The following is a 14,457-nucleotide window of genomic DNA, read 5'->3' on the forward strand; positions in this document are numbered from 1 at the left end:
TCATTTAGATAGAGGAAATGGCCACACGTCACTTGCTGACGCTAGGAACACCAAGGTAGGTTACATTGCAGGGTTTAAAGTGTGCCTAAAGCACTTAATGTGCGCTTCCAATAATGCCTTGCACACTGCCACTTCCTTATTACCGTATTATCATTCACAGTAGCAATGCCATAGTTCACAGTCTGGCTGCCCTGTTCTCACGATACATCCTTTCTCTAAACAAGGAATCTTGTCCCGTTTTAATCTCACCCCTACTAACCACCCTTTTTCTGTCCCTACCTTCTGGAAGGCCCCTTTTGGTAGCATCACATACATCTTAAAATGAAATGTTATGGCAGTTGTGCAGAATTATTGATGACTTCTTCAGTATTTACTATAGACCAGAAACCACCAGCTTGCCATCACACTTAACCTAACACCATCACACTTGTTGAGCGCAGAGTACCGGTGATGGGCGGGGTCGAACCAGGCTGTGGAGAACTTTCAGAAGCAGTTAAAAAAAAAAAAAAAGACATGTTTTAAAAAAAGTTTTTATAAATAACTACATCAAATAGTATGTAAATGCATATCAATTTGCATATCATATTATTTTATTGGGAACAAATACAGTATACTGTTAAAAGCCCATAGTTTTTGCATGTTTTATGTTGTTTTGTTTCATGATGTTTCATTGAGTGTTCCCCAACGGTCCTTGAATGCAGCATAGTTGTGTGCTTCGAGACAAAGTGATAGTTACGTATAACTTAGTCTGATGCTGCCACAAATACTTATTTTTTTCCCCATTCAGCATAGTTTCAAAATACTGATGTTGTGTGAATGCATAAAGGTGAGCTTTGATGACGTTATTATTTCTATGTTGAGCTCATGTTTTTATTTAGTTTGGTGTCAAGTTAATTCATGCTTGCACACCCACATCAAACAACAATGTCATAATAATCTTCTCTCTTGAAAACAAACTCCAGGCTCGTACCAGTGGTGAGTCTGTATTAATTTTGTGGTTTTAATTTGATGTTGTTGGAAGCTACTTTTCTGAGACTTGTGTTCGGTGCAGTCAGACAGAATGTAACGTGCAGCGCTTTTATTGTGAAGGCCAGAAGTGTGTTGGTCATCTTAAAAATATATTATTGGGCTGAAGTGTCAAGCTGAAGTTTGTCCAAAGCAAAAAACACTGGTATGAAAAAGTGTTTGCCCCCTTTCTGATTTCGTACTTTTTTGCATGTTTGTCACACTTAAATGTTTCATACAATCAAACAAATGTAAGTATTAGTCGGTGACAACACAACTGAACACAAAGGCGGTTTTAAATTAAACTTATTATTAAAGCAGGAAAAAAAATCCAAACCTACATGGCCCTGTGTGGAAAAAGTGATTTGCACCCTAAATCTAATAACTGGTTGGCCCTCCCATAGCAGCAACAACTCCTCTAGGGTTTGCGATAACTTACAGTGAGTCTCTGACAAAGCTGTGGAGGAATTTTGGCCCACTCATCTTTGCAGAATTGTTCAGCCACATTGGAAGGTTTTTGTGCATGAACTGCCTTTTTAAGGTTATGCCACGGCATCTCAATAGGATTCAGGTCAGGAATTTAACTAGGGTCTTCCAAAGTCTTCATATTGTTTTTCTTCAGCCATTCAGAGGTGGACTTGCTGGTGTGTTTTGGATCATTGTACTGCTACAGAGCCCAAGTTCATTTCAGCTTGAGGTCACGAACAGATGGCTGGACATTCTCCTTCAGGAGTTTTTGGTAGGCAGCAGTATTCATGGTTTCATTTATCACAGCAAGTCTTCCAGGTCCTAAAGCAGCAAAACAGCCCCAGACCATCACACTACCACCACCGTATTTTACTGTTGGTATGACATTATTTTTCTGAAATGTTACTTTACGCTAGATGTAATGGGACGCACACCTTCCAAAAAGTTTAACTTTTGTCTGGTCAGACTACACAATATTTTCCCAAAGGTCTTGGGGATCATCAAGATGTTTCCTGGCAAAATTGAGACAAGTCTTAATGTTCTTTTTGTTCAGCAGGGTTTTTGGTCTTGGAACTCTGCCATGCCGGCCATTTTTGCCCAGTCTCTTTCTTATAATGGCATCATGAACACTGACCTTAACTGATGCAAGTGATGTTGTTGTGGGATCTTTTGTGACCTCTTGGATGAGTCGTTGCTACTCTCTCAGGGTAATTTTGGTTGGCTGGCCATTCCTAGGAAGGTTCATGTTTTTGCCATTTGTGGATAATGGCTCATGACCTCCGGCAGCCATTGAGAGTGAACTGTGTGCATTATGGGAAGAAGTTAATGTAGTTGTTTTTTAATTTTAAACTGGTATTGTAACATACGTATTGTATATTTCTTAGCTATCTTTTGAGTGTTAAGTTGCTATCTGATGATTTTAGCCTTCTAAGATGACATCGTGAGTCAGACTCTTACATTTGGTCATGACCTCCTGCAATTTCCCATGGGTTGACAAGCTCGTGAGTTCCCTTATAGTTCATTATTGGCTCCTGCCAAAGAAAGAGCTACCGTTTCTTCACTGACTCGCGAGTGGCACGGTATTTAATCAATTAATAGTAATTCTGAAGTAAAGGAGATGTCATGAGATTAGAACATGGTCATAAAATAGCTCCAGCGCTGTATAAACCGCAGGGTTCAAAATTTAAGAACAAAGTAGCGGTTTATACACTGGAAATTATGGTACTTTCTTTCTCATTTGTTCCTCCATTTCTTTAGATCTCGGCATGATGTCTAGCTTTTGAGGATTTTTTGGTCTACTTCACTTTGTCAGGCAGGTCCTATTTAAGTTATTTCTTGATTGTGAACAGATGTGGCAGTAATCAGCCCTGGGTGTGGCTAGAGCTGGAGACACCAATGCGGTGCCTGCGGGCACCAGTCCCCCACGACCACATGAGGCGCTTTTCATTCAGGTTTTCAGTTATTAATGGTTAATAATGTGAGAACACTAGAAAGAAATGCATGGGTAAATGCAAAATGTGAGTTGTGGATATACCAGGATTATCCACAACTGCGTATAGATTAGATTAGATTTGTGAACAATATTTGAGAGAGAGAGGCCTTTTGTGTACAGAGAAAAAGCCTTTCCCCCTGTGAGTTCAGCTCAAGCAAAATGGGAGCAAAAACAAGTGTTGCATTAATATTTTTGTTGAATGTAGTTTTGTGAAGTAAATGTCATTGAACAGCAGGGGGTAGTGTGACGCCATGTTTTACAAGGCACATGTTCTGTTTGTAATGTATCTTAGAAAAGATAAAAGTCATTAAGTTACACAGACTTCAGTGTCATTCTTTTGGGACAAAAATCAATGATAGCTGTTCTTACCTTTTTAACATCCTTCTCTTCTAATTTTAGGTACATGCAAAGCCAATTTCCCAGATGAGGACAAGCTGCACCATTTTCAGTTGGCAGTGTCTCCTGGTAAGATAGTTCATCTTTATCAGTCCTGTACATTTGTTACAGAAAATGTAGAGCTCAGTCACTTTGCTTGTTAAATAATAAACTATTGTACAACAGTTAAAAACAGTACCGCCTATATAGCACTCACATTTTTGACAAATTTTGCACTGATGATTTGCACTGACCAGTCAGTGATCAGCATTGCTTATTATTGACCTTTGAGTAGCTCAATTGGGCATCTGTTGTCCCAGAGCGTAGAGTATGTGTATGTGTAGCTACAGTATGGTGTAGTTTTTATGGTGTATTTTTTATGCATGTTTGTCACACTTAAATGTTACAGATCAAACAAATTTAAATATTAGTCAATGACAGCACAGCTGAACCCAAAATGCCGTTTTTAAATGAAACTTTTTATTAAGTGAGAATAAAAATCCAAATCTATATGGCCATGTGTGAAAATGGCCCCGTTAAAACATAACTGAGATTAATTGAGATCTATCAGTCTGGAAAAAGGTTATAAAGCCATTTCTAAAGCTTTGGGACTCCAGCGAACCACAGTGAGAGTCATTTCCAGGAGTGGCCGGTCAACCAAAATTACCCAAGAGCGCAGCGACAACTCATACAAGAGGTCAAAAAATACCCCACAACAACATCCAAAGAACTGCAGGTCTCACTTGCCTCAGTTAAGGTCAGTGTTCATGACTTCACCATAAGAAAGGCACTGGGCAAAAATGGCCTGCATGGCAGAGTTCCAAGACGAAAGCCACCACTAGACAAAAAGAATGTTACGGCTTGTCTCAATTTTGCCAGAAAACATCTTGATAATCCCCAAGACCTTTGGGAAAATACTCTGTTCTGACAACTTTTTGGAAGGCGTGTGTCCCACAACATCTGGTGTAAAAGTAACGCCACATTTTAGAAAAGAACATCATATCGAACAGTAATATATGGTGGCGGTAGTGTGATGATCTGGGGCTGCAGCTTCAGGACCTGAAACTAACTTAGGTTCTGCAGCAGGACAAGAATCCAAAACACATTAGCAAGTTCATCTCTGAATGGCTGAAGGGTGTCCTAGTCAAAGTCCTGACCTGAATCCTATTGCGATGCTGTGGCATGACCTTAAAAAGGCGCTTCATGCTCGAAAACTCTCCAGTGTGGCTGAATCACCACAATTCTACAAAGATGAGTGTGCCAAAATTCCTCAGCGATATATTGCGATATCATTGCAAGTTATTGCAAAGGCTTGATTGCAGTTGTTGCTGCTAACGGTGGTCCAAACAGTTATTAGATTTAGGTAGGGCTGAGCGATATGGACCAAAACTGATATCTGATATGCTGATATCTTTAGGTTGAATATCGATATACGGTGTGTATATATCCCAATATTTTTCCGCAAAGTGACTTTAGACTAAATCAAAGCCAAATATGTGTATCAAGTTGTTTTATTAAAATAAATACTAAACAAGAGGATGTTTTTTTAAGTTTTATATATATAGGTAGCTATTATCCTAATTTTCGGGCCTTAGAGCAGCTACACACGATGACCAGCACAGACAGCTTTCTAGATCTTCCAGATTTTGCACCTCTTTTTACAGTGTTTCCTGCCTCCTGCCGAAACGGTCTGTGTAATTTACTCCACCCCCGGCCCTCCTCCAGGTACGCCTTCTGCCAAGCTCACTCCGCTGTGATTGGTCACACTCCCAAGTGCTCCCGAACCCCTTTTTTCCGATTACTTACAAAAAATAAACATTTAGGACACTGATAAATTGTTACTTACAGTTTGCTCTGCTGACTTTTCAACACAACCAACTAACGTTGGAAACGTGTCGGACTTCAGCAGTCCGGCTTCATATTGGCCCATGTTCACAAAACAGTCCCGTCTGAAATGCCGTTGACCGAGAATCAGCAACTCCAACCACTTGTGCCTGATGCTTGCCTCTTTAGGTACACCCGAACAAACATTTCCTGAGTGCCCTATGTGCTAACTGTGAACCGAGCAGAGCGAGGCAGAGCAGGGGGAGGGCGGGCCTACAGCATTTGCCTTGACATGCCCATATAAGAAGTCCGGGTTGCATTGACATCAATGGAATCAATGGTGTTAAAAAAAAGCCGTTCAAAACTGCTTTCAGGTCTCACTTTCAAATGCACAAACCTCATTGGCATCGTTTAAACATGAGAAGATAACATATTGGTCAAAAAAGCATAATAGGTCCCCTTTAAAGCTTCATGCAAGATGCACATTAAAAAAATCTTCTCTAAAAATAGCCATTAAAATAAAGTAGGCCATTCTCTTTTTGAAATAAATATGGAAAAAGGCAAATATAATCATTTTTTTTTTAATAACAAACCTTTAGCTATGCTCAAATCCTCAGCTAATAACAAAAGCACAATAGAACAAAATATGAAGGCGTGCCCGGTTTAGGAGGAAATTTCAAAATGTCAGCAACTCAAAAATACTTTAAATTGAACAATAGTATTTAAAAAAAAAACTTTTTTTTTCCACACACAAGTGTATGTGTTATGTGTGGCATATCTGTGAGTCATCGGTCTCCCTCTCACCCGAATAGCTGGTATACCTCCAGCTTAGTGTCACAAAGGCCTTTGTAAGCAAAATCTGTGCTGAGAAGAAAAGCTCAGCAATTACAACAAAGGGCTGCTGTCATTTTTTGTTAAGTGAACCTCAGAAGGAGTCTGGGTTCCCAGAGGAATACTTGCTTATTTATTCAAAACCAGTGTTTCACATGCACACGCGCGTGCACACGCATGCACACACACACACACACATACACACACACACACACACACACACACACACACACACACACACATACAGTACACGGATCATTCTCATAACCAATATGCATATTAAAATAAAGTATCACTTGTTCCTTTTCAGTTAATGAAGAAAAACTTCCTAATATATATGAAATATTTAATAATATATATTTAATAGTATATGAAATATTTTGGTATATTTCATGTCAGCATGGCACTGTTTACTGAAATTTCAATGGTAACATTTATATAAATAATGCTCTGCTTCATTTATTTATATACTGTGTGTGTGTGTGTGTGTGTGTGTGTGTGTGTATTCTGTGCATACACATAAACAGTCATGAAAAAATGATATTGTGCACTATTGTGTACCCTACTGTATTTATTACAATTTATGATGGTGAGGCTTTTTCTGTGAAGTTTTTTTTTTTTCCTACAACTTACCATTTTCTGTGTTGTTGGGCTGACCAGAACGATGGCGATTTTTCTTTCATGTAACAAACAGCTAGTGGATGGACAGGGCTTTCCCTAGGATTTTGAAGCTGTGGTGGTGGGCTGCATCGCAGGGCTTACTGCTGCCGCTGTGTCGTTCTGCTGCTGCGTTTCACATTTCAGAACTGTTAACTTAATGGCAAAGATGCTGAGAGCACTGCCAGCATTTAAATTGTTTTAAATTGTATTTACAAAGCACATCTCCACTCAGTGTGCTCATTTGTCGTTAAATACAGGTGTCATGTTTGAATAGAACACTTAAAATACTACGTGGTGAAACAAATATTCTTTGGTGAACTTCTCAACATCAGCTGGTGAGACCCCTGTGATAGCGTGACTGTCTAGAGCTCTACACACTACATGTTTCTGTTGCACACAGCGAGTGTTTTGAAGACAAGACATTAGTATTATAATGATCAGAGAGCAAGATTGTTAAGTGACACTTTAAAGTATGTTGTGATGATGTTGTAATAGCCACTTGTAGTTCCGGAATGAGATTTAAACGTGAGCGATCTCACACATGCTGACATAGACAGTTTGCAGTATATTTTACATGGTTATAGTTTCAAATCACTGTAGTCTGTCCGTCATGCCCCTCAAAGTGACGGCACCCTTTATGGTACCCCGTTCAGGAGAATCATCTTGTCCACTCAACCAAAATATGAATGCAACACTTCCTCTCCTATCTTTCATGATGCTGATTAGACAGCATGATTAGTACACAAGTCTACCTTGGGCTGGTCACAATAAAAGGCCACTCCAAAATGTGTAGTTTTACTGTAGGGGGGGCATTTGGGGTGGGTGGGTGTCGAGTCAGTATCTGGTTTGACCACCATTTGCCTCACCAGTGCAACGCATCTCCTATGCAGAGTTGATCAGGTTGTTAATTGTGGCTTGTAGAATGTTGGTCCACTCCTCTTCAACGGCTGTTGCTGGAACTGGAACACGCTGTCGTACATGCTGATCCAGAGCAGCCCTACTTTGTGAGCGGCTCTATTTTGTGAGTCATGAGTTTTGGTTGTACAAATAATATAACTACTGTGTAGATGGTATATTTCTATAATGTGAAATACAGTATGTCACCCTGCTTGAAAAATATTTCTGTAAGACCACTAGGGTGCAGTAACAGCTTTCATGATTCACCCATTGCACATTTCATTTCCCCTCATGAATTAATACTGTGCTGTTGTTGTAGCAGCATATTGTGTGATGGTCGTTGAATGAAACTGTGTGCCAGTATATTTTACTGGTCACAATTCTTGACTGGTTTAGTCAGAGTCCGATCTACTCAGAAATGTGTGTGTTGAAGCAGAGCGTCTCACAAAAGTCCTCACAGATTGCCCCAGTGTGCTGCATAAATGATTTATTTATGACCACTAACTGCAGCTGTTAGTCCTGTGATGTTCTATGCGCAGTTTATCGCTCTTCCACTTCTCTTCCTTCTCTCTTTTGACAGTAGCTTTCTTTTCTTTTTTTTCTTAACCCCTTTGAAAAACATTGACACCTTGTTTTGTAAATTTTAATTAGCTGGTTGTTTCATCCTTATCTTCTTGTTGCTTTATATATTGCACTTATTTCAAACTTCTTTTTTTTTTAGATTCTGTCACTTTACTGTTGGAGCTTAAGAGCTCTGGTTTACTGACTCTCAAGTGCTGATACTGACTCATTTAGCTGAGTCTAAATATTATTCAGCTGCCATTATGTTGTTGTGCAATTGTAGACCACAAACATATTTTTAAATTAATACTGTCTTGACAGTGGCCAACCAAATTGAGCTTTATTATCCCTATAATGTATTTTTATTCAGCTCCTGTGTGGGATCTTGTGAGATTGTGCAGGTAGTAATAATGTAAGGAAGAATTGTACATTATTTAAACAGATTTGCCAACTTGTTAAATCCCAATTGATGTAGTCCTCGTTTTACTTCTACATAAAAGTAAATAGCGGTGTCACGAGACACTCAGTTCATGATGTGAGACGATACATGAGTTTTACATCATCAGACAAATTTAAATATTAGTCAATGACAACACACCAGAACACAAAATGCAATTTTGAAACTACAGTAGTTATTGTCACAAAAACAGTCCATGTTGTGCAAAATAAAATACTTCTCTCCACTAATATGAGACATTATGTAAAATATAGACAGAACAAACGTTTGGTTACACACCACTTAGTACAGTAGGAGAGTGTTTGTAGATTTATGTGTACATAGATAAAAATCTGTTCTGCAATTGTGGAGAACACGGTGCTGTCAATTTTTGAATAGTGAATTTTCATTATTTACTGTGCTTTTCCATCAACCTGTCACCACCTGCTGTTTCCACTTGACACATCAGGGGGAAACCTTGCTAACCTGAACGGTGCACTTCTCTTGCAAGTTAACTGTTCAGAGTGAATGAGTGTAGGCTGTTATGTAATTCCTTTTTAATGTACAGTACAATAGAAAGGAAACGTGGATATACTTTAGAGTACTGAAAATGGCACACACACACACAAAGCCATTATTGTCTGAATAGCTGGCAACACAAGTATGTAGCAAGATAAATGCGTATTACCTCCAGTCAAATATGGTGGTGGCAGTAGGATCATGATATGGGCCTGCATAAGTGCTGCAGGCACTGGAGAGCTACATTGGGGGGGGGGGAATCTGAAATTCAACATGTACTGTGACATTCTTAAGCACAGCATTATCCCTCCTTTTGGAAACTGGGTTACATGGTTCATCATAACGACCACAAACACTCCCCAAGATGACAGCTGCCTTGAGAGGGAAGGTAAAGGTGATGGAGCATGTCTCCAGACCTGAGCCTAATTGAGCACCTCTGGGGCATCCTCGAGCAGAACGTGTTGGAGCTCAAAGTGATGTCATCCTGGAAGAGTGGAGGAAGATTACAATAACAAACTGTGCAGCTCTAGTGGATTCCATGCCCAAGAGGATTAAAGCTAGATAACAACACAAAACACTGACACTTTGGGTGCAATTTGGACATTACTGCGATGTGACCATGTACTCTTGTATTGCCAGCTATTAGACAATAGTGGCTGTGTGTTGATAGTAAATCTATACCACTATACAAGATATACACTGACTACGCTGACTAAGCTACGTCCAAGTTTTATTTATAGCATTGTCACATGAGAACATACAATGTTTATAAAATAAACTGTTAATTTAATAAATTATTATTAATTAAATAAACTTAATATAAACAAAGTATAAATGTAAATAAAATGTTTGTTGAAATGTCAGGGTTGTACTCGTGTCAGTGGATCATTCATTTTTTACAGCATTGTAATACTACAATAGGGGTGTCAAACTCATTTTCATTGAGGGCCACATCGCAGTTACGGCTGCCCTCAGAGGGCCACTTGTAACTGTCAGTTTTTATGAATCTAAATATGAATATAACCTCATAATATTATTACAAAGTTGCCCATGCATTAGATTATTATATTTTTACTAACAAATTGATGGATAACTTGCTTAGAAATGAGAAGTGAAGTGAGAATGTCACGGTGACAAGCAGACATTGAAGTATTTGTTTTTGAAAAATTCTTGGAATATCTTGCTGCATGATTAGATAATACTGACGTTTGGAAGAACCGCATGCAGTGCAATTTTTCTGTCAAAATGTCAAAATCAAATACAGTTAGAAGGGCAAAGGTGAAGTGCATTATTGACATGCATTATTCCAAGGGTTTCGCGGGCCGCATAAAATGATGTGCTCGGACCACATCTGGCCCCCGGGACTTGTGTTTGACACCTGTGTACTACAGTATATCGTGAATGTTCGTGTAATGTAGAAGTGTCTAAATTTACAAGTGGTGTCACTTACTATTTAGAATGGAAAAGGGGAAAAGTCAAATTGAGAGTCCAGGGTGATGTTGAAACCACAGTATGATTAGTATGGAAGGTCCTTTCACTCCACTGAGACCGTCCCGCAGTCACTTCAGGAGTTTGATATCTCTGCTACTGAACTGCATTGGGTCAATTTAAATCTGTGCAGGTGCAGACTAGTGCTAATGTTTGGAGATTGTAGCCTGCTACTTCTTTTTGACCTCATAATTATAATCGTACAAGTTTACCATCTATTTCTCATACCACACATGATGGCTTTACTACACATATGTATTTTTCTTCATCACACAGTGTTTCCCACAGGACTTCAATGTATAATAATCCCTTGTTTAACGGGTTTAATTGGTTCTAGACCCGACTGTGATAAGTGATTTTCCGCAAAGTAAGATTCCTTATTTATAAATATAATATTTTTGTAGTTACACCATAGGAAAACTGTTTAAAACCTTCTAGACATAATAATAGAAAGTAAGCCATTTAAGACATAAATAAGACTTGTGCTCATGTGTGTTGCTGTCAATGTGTCCTGACGCTATGGGGACCTGAGTGAGAGACGGACAGGAAATGACATTGGGGTTAATTGTTGCGTTTTAGCTTGGTGTGTGTTACGGCCGAAACTGTAGCCCGTGTTAGGGAATACTGTGCCTGTTGTGCACTCTAAAAACAATACATTGCCTCAACAAAAACAAACCAAAAAATAAAGTAACAATTTGCGTTCAGTATTTTTCAGTAATGACAACAATTAATGACAAAAATTATGTTCAACAGACAACCTAAAGCGAATTGGAAGAATGATCTTTTTCTGTTTCATCAAGAGGAATTTTAAACGTTACATATATATATTTTTTAAAATAAAGTTTATTTTCCAACTCTGAAAGCCCTTAAAAAAATACCGTTTCAGGTCACCCAGAACGCCGTTCCCATGTGGATGAGAGGCTGAAACGCTAAAATACTATGCCGTTTTGACCTGAAAAAATATCTGTGTGGATAGCCCCTGAGTATTTGTTAAGCTGATAGCTGCAAATAAGGAGCACTGCAAATAAAGGCGGGCCGCCACAAATAAATGAATGTGGGGGGAAACACTCTATATTATATAATTCAATAAAAGTTTTTTCAAATATTTTAACAGCACTTTTGGGCTTGTCAGTGATTGCTTTAGGGGTTATCATTCAAATTTGCACAGAAACACATGTATTTTGTCTGTGTTGACTATTTACTGTTGTATATTTACTTTTTACTTTCTATTTACTGATTCTTTCTGTGTTCCACTGTCCAGATGAAGGTTACTACCAAAGTGGCAGGTTTCAGTTTGAAATAGATGTCCCAGAAGCCTATAACATGGTGGTGAGTGTTTACTTTTCACATGAGCTCCCGAACAAAGTCTTAAGACTGGTGCAAAATGAATCCATTTTTTTTTTTTGCACTGGTGAATTGCCACCAGATTGTAAGTACAGAATCAAATTGCAAAATGACGATGTTTAAGACCATAGCCTTTAATAGTCAAATTCTGCTGTTAAGAGCTATAAAAGCAAAGATTTTGTGTGTTGCATGTAATGCATGTGTTGTGTTCTTCTGTGATGCCAGTCAATAACAAAAGAAAAATTATTACAGTGTAGTGGTATCACAACATTTGCACATATAAATCTCATTTGCTATATTTGAATGTTTATTTTCACATGACCTTCACTTACTACTACTTTTGTATTGCCTGACATTCATATGCCTTTGATGGCCTCCACGAGATGCAGGCACAATGCTAAATAGATCTTCAAATATTCTCTTTATGTTTTCCATGTCAAAGGCAAGAGCCCTCTTAAATATTAAAGGTACACAATCCAAGATGCGTGATATAACTTGGGTTAAAAGCCTTGGGAGTGGTTTGCTAGTTGCATTTTTTTTTTTAAGCAGTTGCCACACAAGCATGCTTTTAAGTGTGACTTGTACTGTACTAAATTGAAATTGATGCATTATATTTATTTTACTTTTCTTATTTTATTTTATTATAAAAAAGTGTTTTTGTTGCCACAGCAACCATTAAGATTGGAGTTTAAAATGTTGAATTCACTTAATTATATATTATAATAATAATTATAAAAATTTCAATACAAAAATTATATAATGATATATTTAATTCACTCTCAATGTGCCATAATTATCATTAATTGTGTTCCCCGATTTGCTAAGAAAAATACCACACTGATTTTCTGCCTCATATTAAGGCAAATGTATCAATTTTGAACACCCACTGATTTTCTGCCTCATATTAAGGCAAATGTATCAATTTTGTACACCCATTAAATTGCTAAATGTATAAATCAATGCATGGTTAACATGGTAAAAAATAAGGTGAAAAACAACAGATAATTTAATGTTGAATATGTTTGTTTTCCCCTCTGTTCATTTCCAGCCTCCAAAAGTGAGATGTCTGACTAGAATATGGCATCCAAATATCACTGAGAATGGAGAAATCTGCCTGAGGTAGGACATTCAGCACCACACATACAGTGGGGAAAATCATTATTTGAATCCCTGCTCTGATTTTACAAGGTTTATTACAAAGACATTAACAGTCCATGACTTTTATGGGAGATTTATTTTAACACAGAAATATATCAACACATTTCTTTAAGAAAACAGTAATCATTTTATTATAAATGAATTTGTGTTTGAGTGAAAAAAAAATATATTTTTAACAATAATAATGGATTAGATTTATAGATTGCGTTATTCATTCACACCGCAGTCATGGACCGGTAGTGGTAATCTACATATGTATCCACAACTATCCTGGTCTAGACTGATGAAAACGGCCACCACCAAACAATCAGTGTGGGTGCCACTGGAGGCAAGGTGGTTTAAGTGTTTTTGGAGGAAGTGGGGTTCGAACCGCCAACCCTCTTTGTGGGTGACCTGCTCTTCCATCAAGGGCTGTGTTCACACTGCAGGTCAATTCCAATTTTTTTGCTCATATGTGACCTGTATCTGATTTTTTTCATGTCTTTGTGAACAGCACAATTCCGATTTTTTCAAAGGCCACTAAGGCCTCATTCGTATGTAAATATAAATCCGATATGTATGCGATGCAGTATAAACGGGCAGGTCGCATGTATCCGACCTATACGTCATCGAAAGGCGTGTAATGCCGTGCTTACCGAGATTTTAAAGCTACTCACCGATGTTGGGTTAGGGTTACCACAGTCATCGAAAGACGTGGTTTATCGTGCAAGACTTGGATTAAAGTACTAACAGATGGAGGAAAAAGTTCTTCTTCTCATCCGTCTCTGGTCAATGTCTCACCACTCCTGACATACACCCACACGCATCTTGGAACAGACGTGGCAGCAAGTTGTCTACGAACTGCCACATCCAAAATTCTTGCCCTCTTTTGTCTTAATCTCCTACACGGAATCATTTGGTTGACAAAATATTGACTGCCGTTGCACAAAATCCTTGAAATTGCCACAAACGTGTTTAGGAGAGCACACTTGTAATGTGTAGATCGGTACTTCGTGATACTAGCTCGTCATGCTCTCAAGTTGATTCTGAAATCAAAATATTGATACTTTTGATACTTCAGATATATGATTTTGTTGTTAGTTTTTTCTGATGTTGTATATTAGCTTGGCTATATTGCAAATCACTCTACTACCTCAGTATACTTCAGGGTTTAAAATAAATCAGTACATTACTATGTTGTCCTGTATTCTTTATTTTATTATTATTATTTTTTTTAAAATACTGTACACTACGTTTCAAAATGTACACTCATTTGGTGAATTTGCACATAGTATCTGATCGGTATTGTCGACACCAACCTGAATTTTACCCAGTATCAGCTCAGAAATTAAATCTATGGTATCACACATCACTAGAGCACACACTGCAGCAATCTTTGCACGGAAATGCGAGTGATGTC

At 38.2% G+C, this 14,457-nt stretch overlaps 1 protein-coding gene across 5 annotated transcripts in view; it reads left to right on the forward strand.

The window, feature by feature from the left end:
• Positions 1-14,457, forward strand: part of ube2f (ubiquitin-conjugating enzyme E2F (putative)) — a 38,882-nt gene that overhangs the window by 5,302 nt on the left and 19,123 nt on the right. For 4 of the 5 annotated variants that reach the window (XR_008572494.1, XM_054787808.1, XM_054787807.1 and 1 more), the window contains exons 4-6: positions 3,365-3,430; positions 11,818-11,885; positions 12,949-13,019. Coding sequence is in view for 4 of the 5 variants with exons in the window: in XM_054787808.1 (XP_054643783.1) it covers positions 3,365-3,430; positions 11,818-11,885; positions 12,949-13,019 (205 nt within the window). In the remaining variant the exon portion in view is untranslated. The remainder of the gene's footprint in view (positions 1-3,364; positions 3,431-11,817; positions 11,886-12,948; positions 13,020-14,457) is intronic. The other variant, XM_054787810.1, reaches the window with a different exon arrangement.

Source organism: Dunckerocampus dactyliophorus, chromosome 9, assembly GCF_027744805.1.
Source record: "Dunckerocampus dactyliophorus isolate RoL2022-P2 chromosome 9, RoL_Ddac_1.1, whole genome shotgun sequence".
NCBI lineage: Eukaryota > Metazoa > Chordata > Actinopteri > Syngnathiformes > Syngnathidae > Dunckerocampus > Dunckerocampus dactyliophorus.